The 19720-nt window shown below is 42.3% G+C and overlaps 2 protein-coding genes across 7 annotated transcripts in view; both read left to right on the top strand.

The window, feature by feature from the left end:
• BRD4 (bromodomain containing 4) overlaps positions 1–8603 on the top strand; it is a 108072-nt gene extending 99469 nt beyond the window's left edge. For all 6 annotated transcript variants that reach the window (XM_058174193.1, XM_058174187.1, XM_058174190.1 and 3 more), the window contains 6 exons: positions 633–745; positions 935–1091; positions 1255–1382; positions 2450–2661; positions 5835–6063; positions 7015–8603. In XM_058174193.1, coding sequence (XP_058030176.1) covers positions 633–745; positions 935–1091; positions 1255–1382; positions 2450–2661; positions 5835–6063; positions 7015–7083 — 908 coding nt within the window. In that variant the 3' untranslated portion in view covers positions 7084–8603. The remainder of the gene's footprint in view (positions 1–632; positions 746–934; positions 1092–1254; positions 1383–2449; positions 2662–5834; positions 6064–7014) is intronic.
• An 8319-nt stretch (positions 8604–16922) lies between these two features.
• On the top strand, positions 16923–18731 carry LOC131191579 (uncharacterized). The gene is made up of 2 exons (XM_058169861.1): positions 16923–17486; positions 17604–18731. The coding sequence occupies exons 1-2, from the start codon at positions 17349–17351 to the stop codon at positions 18456–18458; spliced, it is 993 nt and encodes a 330-aa protein (XP_058025844.1). The 5' UTR covers positions 16923–17348; the 3' UTR covers positions 18459–18731.
• The last annotated feature ends 989 nt before the right edge of the window (positions 18732–19720 follow it).

Below are 19720 nucleotides of genomic sequence, written 5' to 3'. Positions count from 1 at the left end.
GTCTCTACTTTCCTAACACTTTCCCTTTCCTTTGTGAATGCATTCTCTCCACCCTGACCTTTCCAGGATCTTTCCTCCCTCCCTCCCTCCCTCCCTCCCTCCCACTGTTGACTACTATCCTGTGCATTTGTTCCTGATTGCAGTAATTTTTGCAGTAAATTGTGATTCCTAGAATGGTATATTCCACCAGCTTAGCCCACCCCTGATTTTCCCAGCCTCTACTGTCTTTGTCGTCAGCTTGCTTTCACTCTCCCCGACTCCTGTCCAGTCAGCTGCCTGGAACACTAGAATTTTAGTCCGGGCCTGCCACAAAATAGCCCTGTTTTTATTCCATGCGTGAATATTTCTGATGGAATTTGTACTATTCAAAAGTGACTATAACTTTTTTGACCTTGCATTCTGTTATAGTCACTTCCATACCACTCTTCTTCAACTAACTGTAAAACTTGACATTTCCTCATTTACAGTTCTGCAAGTGAAAATTTACTGAGTGTAAATAGGTGTTTAAATGAGCAAATCTCAGATAACTCAAAAGCTTTTTTTTTCTCCAAGTTGTCAGCTGAGTATCATAAGTGCATTTTCCAAAGTTTTTTTCATTATTTTCTGAAAACATTGGTGCTGACTTATTCCAGGCCACTTGAGAGAAGCACCTTCCCCTCTCATGATGCATTCCCCTCAGATGCCACCGTTCCAGGGGTTGCCGCACCAGTCTCCACCACAATCAAATGTTCAGCCAAAAAAGCAGGTAAAGGCATCTTATAAACAAAAGTTTATTCAGATGTTTGTTTCCATAAACATTTTTCCAGCATCCATTAGACAGCAGATTCCTTCAAGAATTTTTATTATTGGTGGGGAGGCTCAGACAATACAGGGAAAGCCATGAAAAGACATTATTTTTACTGTGGTCTTTTGTTTGTCTGTCTTTCTTTGCCAGGAACTGAGATCAGCATCCGTAGTTCAGTCGCAGCCTATGGGCAAAGAGGAGAAGATGCAATCCCCAGTCATTCGAAATGAGACCTTTAACCCTGCCTTGCGGCAAGATCCTACCAAACACCCAGAGAGCATTAAGCCACCTGTACATATCCAACAACGTGAGTGATTTATTGCTTTGTTTAGAAACCCCATGTGTTTTGTTGTGATTTAGTTTACATTAAGAGGGACAGCCCATTTCGTCAATTTAGTTCATTTTCAGGATGTTTTTTCAATAATGCTGACTAGATAGAAAGATTGTTAAAATTGTAATTCTTATTTCAGGAACAGAGATGAAGACGGTGGACAGTGGACGGCCTGTTATAAGACCTTCAGAACAAAATGCACCACCAGGAGTCCAGGACAAAGAGAGACAGAAGCAAGAACCAAAAACACCAGTAGCACCTAAAAAGGTAACTTAATTATATATTGTTTTCCTCCATAGGAAAAAAGCAGAAATGGCTGATAAGATTTGCCTATTTTGTGTTATAATGAACCCTCATAGCAGCTTTAATATTTCTAAATTTCTAGTGTGGCTTTAGAACTCTAATGATCAATATTAAATCTTCAACTGAACTATAATCTGTATCGTAACAAGGAGGATATTATATGTAATTGTTTATACAGAAATATTAGCAATAGCAATAACGCTTAGATTTATATAGCACTTGCTAGTGCTTTACAACCCTCTCTTAAGTGGTTTACACAGTCAGCACATTGCCCCCAACAATCTGGGTCCTCATTTTACCAATCCATTTTTTTAAAATTTCCCTGAGTTATAGGTTAGATTTACTATTTATCAACCTATTGATTAACTGCAATCAGTTGGGTGTAGAACAGTACACAATAGTAGCAGTAGTTGGTTTTCTTTTCATTGACCATTCTTTTCATTGACCTTTCATTCATTATGCATTGCTTAAAGTACAATTTTATAATACTTAGATTAATTCCAAGATATATTTGACTTTTATCTTTTGTTTTCTAAATACTGTCTCAAGAATCGCCAAGCTTGATTTTAATAGTTGGGGAAATCAGGGAATATTGTTTTCCTTGCTTATATTTAGTTTAGTTTATCCTTTGATGTACAAAAAAGCTAGGGTTATCTGTACTGTACTGTACTGTACTGTACTGATATTCCCAACCTCACCACCCATAAGAAATAGCTATCTGCCACACAATTTTTGATGCAAAAGACATCCAGAACAATCCATTGGCATTCAAGCTCCTTTGTTGTGTGCCTTAGAAATGGGTATTTGTAATCAGTTAGTTCCAGCCTAGGTTAGATTGGAGGGGTTTTGTCTATAAGTTAGCAGCTAAATTTCTACTAAGATTGTCAGTCATTGAAAAAGCACCTTTGGGACTTCCAGCTAAATTATTTTTATCTCTTACTTGAAGGCAAGGAAAGATTCTGGTTTTTCATGTATACCAATTACACCATTTTAAAAGTTAATTACTGACCCCGCACTTCTTTTCGCCACAGGATTTGAAAATAAAAAATATGGGATCTTGGGCAAGCTTAGTGCAGAAACATCCCACTACACCATCTTCAACAGTAAAATCCAGCAGTGACAGCTTTGAGCACTTCAAGAGGGCTGCCCGGGAAAAGGAAGAGCGTGAGAAAGCCTTGAAAGCTCAAGCTGAACAAGCAGAGAAGGAAAAGGAGAGGCAAAGGCGGGAACAGGAAAGAATGAGGTGAGAAACATAATTAGTTGAGATAGGTGTGTGCGTGTTTATTTTCTTCCATTGTGTTTGTATGAGAGACAAAGTACTTTATGTTATCCTTAAAGTCTCTGCAAGTACATGTTATGGGAGGAGAGCATTTGGGAAGATTTCAAGATTAATTCTGAGCCTTCCTCCTCGAAAACTCTAATAAACGAAGAAAACTTTGTCGTGACAACCGCAAAATAGTTTTGGCCGGCAAGGTGCTCAATCCCACCTGCTGTCCATCCAGTCTTCCCCCCTGGCCCAGGCCACGGAGGACAACTACAGTGCTGATCTGGCCCTCAAAGAAATCCAGTTTGACACCATTGGTATACCGTCAGCCTCTTCGATATAGAGGCTGTGGTGTTCTCAGCCTCGAAAGAGCTATTGGTGTGCTCCCTCCTCAAGAGGCTCTCCTTGGACCCAGTGGTCTCTGATAACTATTGACCAACTTCCAACTTTCTCTTTCTGGGAAAGCTTGTTGAGAAGGTGGCTGTTCTGTAGCTGATGAGAACTCTGGATACAGACCCGTTTCAGTCAGGTTTCAGACTGTAATTTAGCACTGACACTCCTTTGATCATGCTTATAGGTGACTTGTGATGGAGCAGGGATGGCAATGGTGGATCCATTCTTGTGCTCATTGATGTTTTGGTGGCTCTTGATGCCGTCAACCATGGTGTCTTGTGACCTGGCTTTGTGGGTTGGGGATTTAGTTCTCTCTCGGCCTGGTTCCAGTCAGTGTTGGATGATGGGGGAGAGATCATTCCCTAAACTCTTCATTTATAGGCTATTTCTCTCCCCTACTTTTTAACATCTACATGAAACCACTGGGTGAGGACGTCTATCAGTTTGCGGTTCATGATTATCATATCTTTATAATTATATCTTTTGATGCCAAGTTAACTAAGTGAGGCTATTGATGTTCTGTCCCCGTGCCTGAAGGCTGTGCAGTTCGTGCCATGGTCACAGCGTAACAACTTAATACACTGTAAATAGAGCTACCCTTGAAAACCACCCGAAAGCTTCAGCTGGTCCAGAACAGCAATGTAGGCAGTGATGAGCATACCTTGGTGCATGCTCATGTAATACCTCAGCTTTGCAAGCAGTAATGCTTGCCAGTTAGTTTCCTGATGTGATTCAAAATGCTGGTTACCTTCTGTAACACCTTACATGACATCAGGTCTGGTTACTAGTCATAGCATCTGCCCAGCTGGTCTGATGTGGCAGGATTCCTTTGATTAAACAATACTAACTGGTTGTCTGAATTCTGGAAAAACATCTTATTTGTAGCAGTACCTGCCCTCTGGAATGGCAATTCCCTCTAAGATTCAAACACCACCTCGCCCCACCTCCCACCCCTGGTATTTTGAAGGGCTATGAAGATGTAGGTCTTTGCCCAGGTGTTTGATGCAGTTGACTGAAGCTCTTTTTTTTTCTTTGTTCCTGTTGGGGTTTGCTTCCTCTGCCATCTTTGTTTTGCTTTATGTTGTCATTGTGATTTTTGTGCTGTTTTTTTGTTTTTAAATGTTTTTACCCAGAGTAGCAGGGAGTCAGACAGCATATAAATTTAATTTAACACATGTGAAAGTTTGGAACAGAATTCGTTCTTTCCTTGTCATTTGACAGGGACTATAGCTAGTAGCTTTTGAAGTTTGGTGATAAAAATTAAAAGCATAACTGGCAGAAGACAGTGCAGGAAGGAGGAATCAAGGAAAACTATTCATCTCAAGGACTACAATACTTTTCTTACTAAATTAATTTAAAAAATATTGCCAGTTACATTAAAAATGAAAACAGTACTTTAATGTAAACATCTCTCTGCTGGAGTTTTAGAGGAGCCTGAAGACCTAGCTTTTCACTAGAGCTTTGATGAGGGTGACTCTAGACCTCCTTTTAACCTAAATTGTTTTTATTTTGGTTTCTTTGCTTAATTTTTTTTTCCTCACCCAGTTTGTTTTTCTGGTGTTTTTACCCTTCTATTGTTGCTTGTTGTTTTTATTATCTTGTTTTTTACGTTTTAATTTAAATCATTTGTAAAAATACCAGAGTCTCTGGGAATCAGGTTGCATATGAATTTAATTTTAAAAAATAATCTTAAAATATTCTGGGCATGACCTCATCCTTTTTGAAAACAGTATGTTACCCAAAGACAATGTAGTCAGACAACATAAGCACTTGTATTTACTACTGGCTAAATCATTGGCAATTGGTACTTTCCCCTTATTTTTTTCTTCATTTCACTTTTCTGCTGGCCCTCCATGCCTTATTTCTTTTCAGTGCCATATGGGAAATTTCATACAAGTAGACCTCATTTAATGACTGCCTCAGCAGTTGCAGTGATGATGAAAAAGTAATTTTGCCCCCTAAATACAGCATTTATGGCCTTCATGGCATCATTTTCAGTCCTATTGTTCACCATTACAGTCAGTCAGTACATGTCGCGCTGTTAATGAAGAGATTGCCTAAACAATCAATTGCTTCCTGAGCTGCTATAACTTTCCTCAGAAATACTAACTGCAAGTTAACAAGCTCAGCTGTCTCATTTTAATTAGTTGGCTCCCAGCTGCTGCCTGTAACAGACAAGACTTTAACTAGGTTCACATCTTCAACTTTTGTTTATCTCCTACACTGTTCAGTGAGCAGCTAGGCATACAACTAGTGGCAGGGCATTCCCTTGTATGTGTATGTCCTGTGGTGTGCCTGCTTCCTTTCTTGTAACCCATTAGTTCTCTTCTTGTGAATTATCTCAGTGCCAGGGTTTGGAGGAGTGGGGAAAAGGGGCTTGGAGATTTGCCCTTTTACATGGCTTCATCATGAGTCAGGTTTTGGAAATGTTCTCACTGTTTGGGCTCACCCAGCCAATTGGGGCCATGTCCTGTCACTATAAAGCAAAGGAAAGCTGAAATAAAATCATAAGCACAGTTGTGGACACAAGTATTCCATTTAGCAAACAAGTTGTCAATCTCAATTGTGAAAGCTAAATGAAATCTACCTGTATTGTAGGCTACAGTTCCTGCCAATGTGTTCAAGGTGTCTCTGGGATGTCGGGTCTTCCAGTACCTTCCAATCAATGTCCTGTGGCTAGGTGGGATTTCTAGTTTCCCTAATGCTGTGAAACGGAGGCCAGATCATCATTTCTGCTGTTATTCCTGATCCATGAACAGGAGTCGTGAAGAAGAAGAGGCTCTGGAGCAGGCACGCCGAGTTCACGAGGAAGCCCGGAGGCGTCAAGAACAGCAGCCCCAGCATCATCCCCAGGCTCAGCAGCAGGTGTCAGCGGCAGCCTCTGCTCCCCAGTCACAGAGCTCCCAGCCACAGGCTTCGCAGTCCATGCTGGATCAACAGAGAGAGGAACTCAGAAAACAAGAACAGGAACGAAGGCGCAGAGAGGCAGTAAGTGAAGGAGAATGGCGCCCTCTGGGCTTTGAAAAGGTTCACAGTTCCCTTAACGAGAGAGGCTGTGCTTGGCAATTTAGTTTCAAAGTAGTTTCAAAGTGCCAGAAATGCCAACCTTTAACCAAGTGTGACGCTAATCGCCAGTAAATATACTTCAATCCTACAAACCTGAATGGCACTTAATTTTTCAGTAAAAGAAATATTATTGGAATTGTGCAGGAAAACAAAATACGTGTACCATCCCTAATATAAATTAGGCAAAGTAAAATGAGTACCTAGATCCTTTTGAAGAAAGATCTCAATGTTTATTTGGAGATTAGAACAGTATTGGATTTTATTGAAATCATTGTGAAGCAGGACCAGCAATACTGAGAGAATTCGAATACTTGAACTTTGGTACTGTTCATTTGAAAGACCTTTACCATTTTTACCTGATTTTTCCTCTGCAGATATCTACCTTTTCTTTTTTTATTCCTTGTTTATTTTTATTTCGACTACTTGCTTTCCATGAAAAACTCATGCTATAAATACTTATATACCTTCCACGTATATACTTTGAAGTTTATCAGTTCTTTCTCCCAAAATATTGACCTTCCTCCCCTCCCTTTTTCTTTTAACTCAGTCTGACACGTCTGAACCATCAGTTCTCACAAGCTAAATCCTCTGCTGTTATCACTTTATAATCTCATTATAGTTTCTTGCCTTTACCTTCTTTTTCCTCAGTGTATAATGTTTTTGTATTGTTGGGCGCTTTTTTATAAGATAGGGATATGATTTCTGATAAGTGAATATGGCTTCCTCTTGGCCTCTGCTAATGTTAATCTGCATGATCAGCTTTATAGACGAGAGTTCTGGATCAGGTAGTTGCTATTACTGCTCCAAACTATTGAGATAATTTTTTTCTGTGAACCGAGATGACAGCTGCATTCTTTTTCTCTTTCCTTTTAGATGGCATCTACGATTGACATGAATTTCCAGAGTGAATTGTTGGCAATATTTGAAGAGAATATTTTCTAATAGCACCTGGTTTTCTTCGCCTGAACTCCTTAATTTCCCAGCAAATTTTTGACTCTCCATAGTGTTGTTGGCAGCTGGGAGGAGAGCATTCCTGCAGCCTTTCTGCATGTGTGACAGTTGTGGCCTCAGAAGGATCAGCAGAGTCTGCCTTACGATTTGACTTAATTCCCACCCCCACCCCATCCCCCAACCTCACTGAAGAAAGCGAGACCAAGATGAGTCAGCTCTGTACTAGGTTTGCATCGGTGGACATGCAGTTGCTGGGAAGGGTGCCCCCTATCACTTGATATTCTCTATGCCAAACCTACTTGCAGTATATCCAGAACTTGATGCTGTTTACCCTTTTTTCTATTCAAAAGCATTCTGAATTCCAGAATGTCTTTGACGCTATCGTGCTGTATGCTGGCAGCACCAGACACTCTGCATTGAGAGGCTATGTACAGAAAGACCCTGCCTGGGCTTTAGCAGGGAAGACACACAAGCTGTTTTGGGTCCTTTCATCACTGGCTTTGCCTTTAACTAAACTTCCCACAAGCCTTTAGCTGGGAGCCATTCTCTGTAAGTGTTTGCTTGTGAAAAAGGGAATAATTTAGTGGAGGTGTCAAGTAAGTGTAACTGGCCATTTGAGTGAGGTTTTTGTTTTAGCATTGTGTGGATGACAGGAATCTGAGCTAGACTACCAACCAAAGTCAGTTTCTTTCAATCTGTTTCTTTTCCTCCAGATACATTGGCACTGCTCAACTCTTTGAGTAGGTATTCTTGTCTCTTCATTACAGAGTGGAGTGGAGTGGGGAAAACTTAACACCAGGGGAAACTCCCACCCTGTCAATAGTGTTTGACTGTGGCTGTATTGTATAGTGAATATAGTTGGCATATATTTGTTTGAGTTTTATGGTGAAGCTCACCATACTCTGTAAAGACACTGCTTCTATTTTGCTCAGTTCCAGACTTTTAGTCTATATTTTTAACTGTAATACCAGAAAACTACATTTTGGGTTTTAAATGTCATGGAGTCTGTTAAAATTAGTTTTTATACACAACAGAGCAGCTCCGGGGAGGGAGGTGGGAATGGATTTGGATTGGCAGGAAGGAAGACCTGTTCCTGTTGTCTTCCATTAAGTCCTTTCACATTTTAGCAGTAATCATTTTCTCAGCACTTTTAGCATATTCTTTTCATTTTACTCTTTCAAAATGTTCCACGTTTATGTGCCATAAATACCCACTATACAGTACAATACTGGTGTGTCAGTATTGGCCAAGCTCTGGAGTAATTAATTGGTTTTACTTTAATACGGTGAATATGCATTTGGTCTGTACTGATCATGGAATAAACTCATCTCTTTTTTTTTAAAGTTGGTGTCGTACTGACATTTCTTTTAAATCTTGCTTATGGTAAAATGGCTTAAGTGAGAAAGGCTGTAAGTAGACTTGTTCTATTCATCCGTCTTGCTCTAGCAGGCAGGGAAATCTCCAGCCAATTCATACAATTTTCATCTTATCACCAAGCTAGCTAATATTTACGCTGGGAGTGGTACTAGTGGAGCAGAAGCGTTCTGTAGAAATGGTAGGAAGGTGAACACCAAATATCAAGCAGTTAGTGTTTTCTCAGCATGGCTGGTTTCACACTGTAGCATCAAGCCAAAAGTAGGAGAACAGCACACTGATTGTTTTGTCTTGTTCCTGTTTGGGATGAATCTCAACATGCAACATAATTTCCAGCAATAAAATTTAGCCCAGCTTCCTGTGTTGTGCTAAATTAGGAGTGCTTGAACTATCGTAGTTGACCCTGTGAGGATCCAGAGAAAGATATAGTACTGTTGGTCAAATTAGTGTTCCAGTATAAATTGCTGGACATGGATTTTCTAGTTCAGAGCTTGCAAATTGCCATTCTGTTGCTACTTCTTTTGAAAAACACGACTGCTTGCTTCAAAACTTCAATTGGACTAAGTAGTGGGTTTGGACTGTGAATTAAAATTATTCAGAGTGCTTATTCTGGTCAAGAATGGTCTGGCTAGCTGCTGTAGAGAAGGCAACTGTTCTCTGGGCAGCTCCGCCAACTTTATACTTGCACCCTCAGCCAAAGACATCTCTGTTTTTCCTGATGACAGAACTTCTTGTCCTGCCAACGTCTCAACTCTTCAGTTTCATCATATTGGACTACTGATTTCAACAGCTACACCATCTGCCCAATTTAATTGTGACTAATCTAATGTGGAGAGAAACTCATGTTAAGAGAGTAGAGATCCCAGATGGAGTAAAAGAAGGTAGCTATTTCTGTTAGTCAACTTCCAGGTCCCTAGACCTGGAAAAAAAAACTGAATTGTCCCTCCTGAAATGATTAAGAAAGCATTTATTGTCTCCAAATAGTATTGCCCTTAAATTTGCGATTTGCTTCAACATCATTCTCAGGTCTTTTTGTAGAAGTTGAATAATGGGACCTGCTATACAACCCCAAGATCAAGTGATAGGTCATTTGTTGCCTATTTTCAATCTAACTTGGCCTTGACTTTCCAATGCGCAGTTAAATTTCCATGCCTTTAAGCAGTTGGAAGTGCACAGTCACACATATTAATATAGGTAACTCAGGTTAGTAGCCATGTACAGAAGAAATGAGACTGGGTCTAGAGGCAATTGTTTCTTTGACAGTCTTGTGAACAGCCAGTTCTCACGCTGAATTTTTACCTAAAGGTGCCTTTTAACTCTACAACATTAGAAGATCTCTGCCTTTCTCCATCAAGTATTAGATTGTTGAAAGAGGTAAATGGGAAGGTTTAGAAGGGGCAATATTACCCCTCGGACAGCTTTTTCTGAAGGCTTCTTGCTGAAAAAGATGTGCAATTAGGTACAGACCAGGCTTTCTGTTATAAGAAGTTGACTGTGCTTTCCTTCTTTCAGGGAGTTACCAGTCTTGAGAAGGCCATGAAATGTTGTGCTTTGTCTCCAAGCAGTAATTTTGTGTCTAGAGTGGCTTAGGCTCATGGCCCGTAACCACCTCTAACATTAAATGCAGTTGAGTGGTCTGAAAATCTGGATTCCTGAGGACCACACTTGGGCCTCAGTCTCTCTCTCGTATAGAACACCTAAATGTTCTGTTTCTGGACCAACGTAAAGGTAGTTACCATATGCTGGATTGTATATGACACTACTTTCCTCCCTTGATCTGCTTATGTGAGGTTTTAACACTTCAGAATCGGTGAAATGTTAGATCACCAGCTCACACAATTTCTTCGTGAAGGCTTAATGGTTGGGTTAGCCCTTATAGTCTTCTACTTAATCCCAGGAATTGTCAGGAAAGGGGGCTTCTATCTCTGGCAACGGCTCAGACTTGAATGAAAATAAGTCCCTTGCATCCCCTTCTTGTCCCTGTGTTACTGCACATGTCTTTTTACCATGAGCTAATTAACTAGCCTTAATCTTCTCTTAGCTCTTGTTTAGATCCTTGAGGAAGTAGGAATGTTGGTTTTCCTCTGAACATGTTCTAATTCTTTCATTTTCATTGCCAGTCATTTCTCACAGTATTCCTTGGCCTTCCATCAATCCATCCCCTCTCTCCAAGTCACCTCTTTTACAAAGCACTTTGGATGAACATCTCCCTCCTTTAATTTTATGCTCAGGGTTTTTGGGGTATTTTAAGTGCACATCCGCTGTGAAAGTTGATCACATATGAGCTCACTGCAATTGTACATAACAAAACTGCACCACACTGACAAAAATGAAAACATAATGAAGTGGAGATGCTGGAACTTCTATCAAGAGAGCACCCTCTGTTGTAAAAAATTTAAAATAAATAATTTATATGTATGCAATGAACAACACCCCATTCCCTGTATCTAGTCAATAGCGAAATTAGTTGTTTTTTATTTTAATGTTTAACCCTCTTTTTGCATTGAACATTTGCCAAACTTTCTTGTCTGTAGTTGAGTTTCAGAACCGTGATAGCAGATTTTTTTAGCTTGGTGGCTTTCTCCGTTGTCTTGTTCTTCCTCGCTTTCCTCTTCTGATCATTTCTGTGTTTTGCAAACTTTTTAAAATGTTTACAGGCCTTCATTTATTTACTTTTTTTAAAAAAAACTGTACTTGGTCTTTGATTTTTATACATTTCTACATGATGAACATAGATGGTATCATTAAATTGGAGACATTTTTTTTCTGCCAAAGGGTTGCTATTCTTTTTCTTTCTTTCTTTTTTCTTTTTTGGCTATATGTGTGATTGATTTTTTTTATAAAATGTTTTGAGTTTATAATATGGTTATCATTCAGATTGACATCTATTTAATTTCTCCTTCTTCCCCCTCCTTCATGTATAAGTTTAATAGCTACAGAGTTTAAGTGTAGGGGTCTAGCCTAAATGATGTAACCTTGGTCATTTTTTTTCTCCCTCCAGTCCTGTACAAATAAATAAATGAAATGTACAATTCCACTGTACTTAATGCACGGAACGCTTGGCAAATAATTATGTCAGTGAATTTGAAACTTGTATTAAACACTTTAGACATTTGTAGAAGGGAATTCATAGAGTTTTCACTTATATACTAAAGGTTTTTTGTGCAGTTCTCATTGCAAAAATAAACATTTGTACTGAATATATGAAGTAAAATTTTTCCCTTTCATCTTTCACTCTTTAGCAGCAAGATTTGGCTAAGGCTGTCTTGAGTAATAGGTCCCAACATTTCAAAAGGCTTTAATCCCAGCTTCTATTCTAAAAGTGCAATTGAAGTCAGGTTCCAGAAGATTTTTCTAACATTTCAGGTCTTGCCATATTGAGAATTAATTTAAACGAGAGACCTACCTGGCCAAATCCAAAATTCCAAACAGTAGCAATAGGGTACTTGTATGAGAAGATTAGCAGGGGAATGCAACAATGCTGCTAGATTTAAAGATCACATCTAGTGTTTGATGTAACATGGTGTATCAGTCAATTGACTACACAAAATAAAAGTATTCGTATGATGTGACAAAATGTAAAATGTAGCCATAAACCCACTCAACATTTCCATCATGCCATTTAATGTTGCCTTTTGGCTAAATTGAATAAAAAAGTCTCTGCAATTTGCCTGAAACATCTCGGGTTCTAGTCTCGGGTGGTCAAACTGAGGTCCTGAAGCTGCAAGTTTTCCCATTCATTAAAAACCTGTGTTTTCTCTTCCTTGAAAAATAGGAAATGAGAAAGCTGCAGTGAAAATAAAGCCTATCAAAAAGATAGATGAAAATCCCAGTTCACTTTCATCTGCACAAAATGTACTGGCTTCGTATTATAACTTCATCCATTGCAGTGCTTATTGGCCATCAAAATAACTTATGAGTCTGTAGAGAAAATCTGCAATTCTAGACACAGATACATTGCATCAGGAATGCCACACATTTCAAGGCTAAAGTCTGGGGCCTGTCAATATGCAAAATGAAAATGCTAGGCTAATGCTTTAACAGTACAATCTACTCAAATCCAGGCTCCTGAGCAATGTCTTTCAAATGGTGAATGAGCACCAACACACCAAGTACAGAGATATAAACAAATTAAGATGACTGATAGGATTAGGAGAGAAAATACAATGATTAATGTGATTGCATCAATTATATGTTGCAGAATTAACACACTGCATGGTTTATGTAAGCCAATGTAAAAAGGCAGATCATTATCGATGTAATTGGTAAGAGTGTGGTCAATTTAATTTTATAGAATTCCTTTTAAAAGGGAGTACAGTAGAATCTCTGGTCACGAACGCTTCTAACCACGACCAAATTGGGCTCTGACCAAAAAATTCATATTCCATCCCCCTCTTCCGCACCATTTTTTTTTTTTTTGTAAGTGCCAAATTTCCAAAATTAGGTTCGGATCACGACCAAATCAGGTTGCAACCAAAGTTATGGAACGAATTATGGTCGTGACCAGAAGTTCTACTGTACTGAAAAACTATTACGGGTAATTCTTAACTTGCAACCATTTGTTTAGCGATTGTTCAAAATTGCAACAGCATTGAAAACAGTGACTTACAACTGGTCCTTGCATTTACAATTATTGTGGCATCCCGGCATCTCATGTTCAAATTTGGGCACTTGGCAATTTGCATGTGTTTATAACAGTTGCAGCATCCTGGGAATCATGTGATTATCAATTGTGATCTTCGCATCTGGTTTCTGACAAGCAAAGTCAATGGGAACCGCCAGATTTATTTAATGATTTACTTATGATTTACTTTATGATTTACTTAACGAGTGATTGGCTTAACAACTGTGGCCCCCCCAAAAAATTGTAAAATTGGGCACAACTCCTCTAACTACCTTGCTTATCATTGGAAACTCTGGTTCTAATTGTGGTTATGAGTCGAACACTATCTATACTTTGTCCTGTTTTTACAAACCCCAACGACTGGATTCAGGCAACATTTTAAATCCAAACAAATAACAGTGCATTCTGTATAGCTGAAAATGAGTTGGATGGACACAATGCCATGAATACCGTGTTTCCCCGAAAATATGGCCTACCCCAAAAGTAAGCCCTAGCTTGATTTTTACACATGCGCCCAATATAAGCTCTACCCCCAAAATAAGTCCTAATTAAGACCCCACCCACTCCAGGATGCACGGGTAATAATAAGAATAAGAATAATATTTTAATTTGTATACCGCCCTTCTCCCGAAGGACTCAGGGCGGTGAACAACCAAATAAAATACAAACACAGGCACATACAATATTAAAAACAACCCTTAAAAAACTTACTCAATTTGTCAAAAAATTTAAAATACAAATTACACCCATAAAATTACAAAAATTTAAAACCCATTAAATTAAATTAAAATTTTAAAAATCAAGCCAGTCCAGCCATACGAAATAAATAGGTTTTAAGTTCGCGGCGAAAGGTCCTAAGGTCAGGTAATTGTCGAAGTCCAGAGGGAAGCTCGTTCCACAGGGTAGGAGCCCCCACAGAGAAGGCCCTCCCCCTGGGGGCCCCAGTCGACATTGTTTGGCTGACGGCACCCTAAGGAGTCCCTCTCTATGGGAACGCACTGGTCGCTGGGAGATAGAAGACGGTAGTAGACGGTCCCGTAAGTAACCCGGTCCTAAGCCATGGAGCGCTTTGAAGGTGGTAACCAATACCTTGAAGCGCACCTGGAAGACAACAGGTAGCCAGTGCAGTCTGCGCAGGATCGGTGTTACATGGGAGCTCCGAACCGCTCCCTCAATAACCCGCGCAGCCGCATTCTGGACTAGCTGGAGTCTCCGAGTGCTCTTCAAGGGGAGCCCCATGTAGAGAGCATTGCAATAGTCCAAGTGAGAAGTAACGAGAGCATGAGTGACCGTGCATAAGGCATCCCGGTCCAGGAAGGGACGCAACTGGCGGATCAGGTGTACTTGATAAAAAGCTCTCCTGGAGACGGTCGTCAAGTGTTCTTCAAAGGACAACCGCCCATCCAGGAGCACGCCCAAGTTGCGCACCTTCTCCATTGGGGCCAACGACTCACCCCCAACAGACAGCCGCATCTGCAGCTGACTGTACCGGGGTGCCGGCATCCACAGCCACTCCGTCTTGGAGGGATTAAGTGTGAGCCTGTTCCTCCCCATCCAGACCCGTACGGCTTCCAAACACCGGGACAACACTTCGACACCTTCGCTGGGGTGGCCTGGGGTGGAAAAGTACAGCTGTGTATCATCAGCGTACAGTTGGTATCTCACCCCAAAACCACTGATAATCTCACCCAGCGGCTTCATATAGATGTTGAACAGGAGGGGTGAGAGAATCGATCCCTGCGGCACCCCACACGAGGCACCTTGGAGTCGATCTCTGCCCTCCTGTCAACACCGTCTGCGTCCGGTCAGAGAGGTAGGAGGAGAACCACCGATAAACGGTGCCTCCCACTCCCAACCCCTCCAACCGGCGCAGCAAGATACCATGGTCGATGGTATCAAAAGCCGCTGAGAGGTCTAATAGGACCAGGGCAGAGGAATAACCCTTGTCCCTGGCCCTCCAGAGATCATCCACCAACGCGACCAAAGCCGTCTCTGTACTGTAACCGGGCCGAAAGCCGGACTGGAACGGGTCTAGATAGACAGTTTCATCCAGGTACTGGGGTAGCTGACATGCCACCGCACTCTCTACAACCTTCGCCGTGAAGCAAAGATTGGAGACTGGGCGGTAATTCCCTAAAACAGCTGGGTCCAGGGAAGGCTTCTTGAGGAGAGGTCTCACCACCACCTCTTTCAAGGCAGCGGGAAAGATCCCCTCCCGCAAAGAAGCATTAGTAATCCCCCGGAGCCAGCCTCGTGTCACCTCCTGCGTGGCCAGCACCAACCAGGAGGGGCATGGATCCAGTAAACATGTGGTGGCATTCAACCTACCCAGCAACCTGTCCATGTCCTCGGGAGTCACAGGGTCAAAGTTATCCCAAACCACCTCAACAAGACGGGTCTCGGAACTCTCGCCTGGATCTACCCAATTTTGATCCAATTTCGCATCCCTCAATGCCACTAGGTAGGTCCTACTATAGGACCTAACTAGTGTCCGGTCAGCCTCAGAGCGGCTGGATCTCCAGGCACTCTCTAGGCATCTTCTCCGGGGTTTCATCTCCCTCAGCTCCTCGGAGAACCAAGGAGCTGGTTGAGACCGGCGCCGGGTCAGAGGTTGCAAAGGCACAACACGGTCTCAATGTGGGTAGGGCCGTCAATTAGTTGAATCAGATCCATGGCCGTCATGGAAGCCATGAACTCCCGAGCCGCCGAGGACGCCGCGCCGGTTGATGGCAGATTGAAATCCCCCATGACCAACAGTCTAGGGGTCTCAACTGCCAACCCGGCCAGCAACTCCAACAGCTCGGGCAGGGCTGTTGTCACGCAGCAAGGAGCCAGGTACGTGATCAGCAAGCCCACCTGAGTCCTACGACCCCACTTCACTTTTCCTGCCTGAGAAGTCGTGACTCCAGTGCATGGGTATCACTCTGTGTCTTCTGGCTCTATGGACAGGGTTCAAACTTAAGAGACGCCCCCTTTGTAGACCTCCCACTTTCAACTCTGTCCTGAGCTCATGAGGACATTTTCTGGGTTTACTCCTGTGTGTTTGGATTTAGCAGGAGTTGAAGTTTGGAAATTTGTGCTTTTCTCTTTGAAATGGCATCAACTGAGTAAGTAAATGAGCTATCTTTGAGGGTTTTTTTTTTTTTTATTAATAGGAGTTTTCTTGGAGCCTCTATGAAAACGTAGAAGCTGAGTGGAATGAGCGAACCTTATTTAAGTGTTTGATGAGTTTAATTACAAGGCTGAGGATCGTTAAAGTGTGTGTGTGTGTGTGTGGAGAGCAGCGGGGGAAACTATTATTTGGAGCTGCAAGGAAAGTTTATTTTGTTTGTCTCCATTTTAACTTGTTTGTACTGGGAGCACATGGTGTGAGTACCGGGAGATTTAAATCAAGCTGCTGATTCCACATGGTTACTCCTTTGGGGGAGAATCAGAGCAGCGGGGGAAGTTTGAGAACACATTGCCTCCAATTTATTTATTTTTTGTTTGTGCTGCTATTTTAAGCTCCGGATTTCAGGTGCCTTTGCTGGAATACCCACCATATGTGGGGAAGGCACAGGAAGGAACAAGCTCTTGAGCACCATGTTGGAAGCCACATGGGGCTAGCCAGGGCGGTGGCCATTTTGGGAGCTGGCTGACTTTATATGTATAGAGAAGATGATGAAAATAAATACATGAATGAGATATATATATATATGGAAAATAAACAGGAATAATATAATAATAATAATAATAATAATAATAATAATAATAATAATAATAATAATAATAATAATAATAATAAAGAAAAAATAAATAAATAAAAATTAAATAATAATAATACCAGAAAAATAAAAATAAAAATAAAAAAATAAAAAAATAAAAATTGAACTGAAGAAAGAGAAAAGAGGCTGTCATGGGGTTTCGGTGATCGGCCCTCCAGTACAGCATAGGCCTTTGGAGTAAAGAAGTGAAGAGGCCTGATTTAGCCTGAGGCAGCTGTTTCCAGGCTGCATGGCTTTGGAGTTTTGAGCAGGCGTTCTGACCTGCAGAGGGAAAGGACCAACAGTTTAGGGAATTAACCCTTGTAATGCTGCTGAGTTCTTAAGATGGTAACTGGTTATTGAGGCTTGTACATTGACATGTATATGTATTACATAGAATTTGTTATGATAACAATAATAATAAATAATAATAATAATAATAATTAAAAAAATATTATTTTTTAAATTTCATGGAATTATAAAAGGTGCTTACTTATATGTAATTTTATTTCTATATGTGTTCTAGAAATATGGCGTCGGATGCCTCACTTAGTGACCAGATGGAGGTCACTGATGCTTCTCAACCTCAGAGAGCTGCCACTGAAGGCTCGAAGAGCCGTTGTCATAAGACAAGGAGTGGCAGTTCGGAAGCAGCTGCAAAACTTAGAGCAAAAGCCTTGGCGCTTAAAAGGCCCACTAAAGCGCAGGAGAAGGCGGAAAAACGCCGCCAGAAGGCGCTGGAAAGACAGGTACAGAGGAACACCAACAAGGCCACTAAGTCCACATTTATTAGGGATCAGGTACAGCCTATGGAGAAAGATCCAATGGTGGAACCGGATCCTTCTTCCAGTTTTCTGGCCAGGGCCCTGTCGCCCCAGCCATCAGGGAGCGGCTCCAATACAGGGAGGCCCAGTTCTACACCTATCAACTTGGTAGCATCACAAGGGGATAGGCAGACCATAGACCAGGTGACAGAAATGCCTGAGTTAGTGCGGAAATGGATCGCAGAGGCGGTTCACCGGGAACTTGAGGCAGGCAAAAGTCGTAACAGGCAATCTGTTCTTGGGGCGGAAGCCCAGTCACAGGATAGGGATCAGGTAGAAACAGAACCAGCAGACGGACACATGGGGTCGCGTTCTGACAGCTCTGATTCGCCTTCAGAGGCGGAGAGTTCCCCATCCATGGAGGATGAACAATGGGACCAGGAATTGTCTGAGGAGGAAGGTTTTTTACCGGAGCAGCCCATGTTTAAAGGGCTGTTCAGGCCTCATCTTTTTAAGGCCTTGTTGAGTAAAGCTAAGGCGGTTACTAAACAGGGACTCCTAGGGGAACAAAGCGCCTGTCCAGAGCAGGACCCTGCAGACATGCTTTTTTCTGAACCAACGGTGGAGACGGAGACAGTTCCTGCTCCTAAATTATTTCTAGATATGATTAAGAAACAGTGGGAAGCCCCGGCCGCATTACTGAACATGTCCTCCCTTGAGAGACGGTTTTTTAACACGGCTTCTGACCTGATGGAACTCCTGAGAGTGCCTGAAGTGGATGACCCGGTTTTGGCCCTGGCTTCCTCTTCGGCCACCTTGGTCTTGCCTCCAACTCCCTCCTCAACGGGCTGGACCCTCTAAATGACTCATCCGACCCTCTACCTCTCCCACGTCCAATCCTCTCCTCTCTGGTGTCGATGGAAAAGCCCTCCGGCGATGATGGAAAAACCCTCAGCCACGGGGGCGGGGGGGGTGTCCACCGCCGCTGGCGGAACCCGGAAGCCATGCCGCCACCGCCCCAACAGGAGGCCGAGGGAAACGCCGAGGGAAACACCGTGGGAAAGCATCCGGCCATTCCCTCTCCGGCGTCGCTGGAAAAAGCCCTCAGCCCCTGGGGGAGGCCAGGGCCCGGAAGCCATGCCATGCCCGCCGCGGCCGCGCCCGCCGTCCCAACAGAAGGCCGAGGGAAACGGCGAGGGAAACACCGTGGGAAAGCGTCCGGCCATCCCCTCTCTGGCGTCGCTGGAAGAACCTTCAGCCCCTGGGGGAGGCCTCCGCTGCCGCCGTCGCTGCTGCCAGACCCGAAAGCCATGCCGCGGCCACGGCCCCAACAGGAGGCCGAGGGAAACGCCGAGCCTACCACACGTCCTGGGCCCTCAACCCGGCCAGCCTCATCTTAAACGCTGCTTGAGATGTTCCCCCGGCAGGGTCTGGGACCAGAAGGTCGGAAAACAAACCCTCCTGGTCCCAGGCCCTAGGAAAGGCCGCCAGCCGCTCCTACGAAGATTTTCACCGTGCCATCTTGGCGCATGCTCAAGGGTTCAATCAAAATAATAATAATAATAATAATAATAATAATAATAATAATAATAATAATAATAATAATAATAATAATAATAATAATAATTTAATTTGTATACCGCCCTTCTCCCGAAGGACTCAGGGCGGTTTACAGCCAAGATAAAATACAATGGAAACATATACAATACTAAAAACAGACATTAAAAAACTTATTAAATTTGGCCCATTTTTAAAATACAATCAAACCCTATAAAATTAATAAAAATTAAAACCCATAAAATCAAGTAGAAAATTAAAATTCAAGCCTTTAAATTAAAATTAAGCCAAGGTGGGGATGAGGGGGGTGGAGCTGCCCTACTTCTTATCTTTGGACAGTTGCAGCCAGGCGTCACATACCCCAACACCTGCCTTGCTGTCCCATTTCTTCTGCAGCCAGCAAGGCTTTCCTGAAGGCCTCTGCAGCCGATAACAGAGCTCTCGATCGATTTGAAGCTCTGTTATTGGCTGCAGAGGTCTTTAGGAAAGCCTTGCTGGCCATAGAAGATAGCGAAAAGGAGGCCAGGGATGATGCACGCAAGTGAGGTGAGTCTGGACAACATTCC

This window comes from Ahaetulla prasina, chromosome 2 (genome assembly GCF_028640845.1).
Source record: "Ahaetulla prasina isolate Xishuangbanna chromosome 2, ASM2864084v1, whole genome shotgun sequence".
Taxonomy (NCBI): domain Eukaryota; kingdom Metazoa; phylum Chordata; class Lepidosauria; order Squamata; family Colubridae; genus Ahaetulla; species Ahaetulla prasina.
The sequence above is the reverse complement of the archived record's forward strand: the minus strand, read 5'-3'. Positions and strand labels throughout refer to the sequence as shown.

Excerpts from the sequence above, each read along its gene's own strand:
- LOC131191579 (XM_058169861.1), top strand. The coding sequence starts at position 17,349 with ATGTGTTCTAGAAATATGGCGTCGGATGCCTCACTTAGTGACCAGATG. Across the intron at positions 17,487-17,603 it reads GGAGTGGCAGTTCGGAAGCA|GCCACTAAGTCCACATTTAT; the intron begins GCTGCAAAACTT and ends AACACCAACAAG.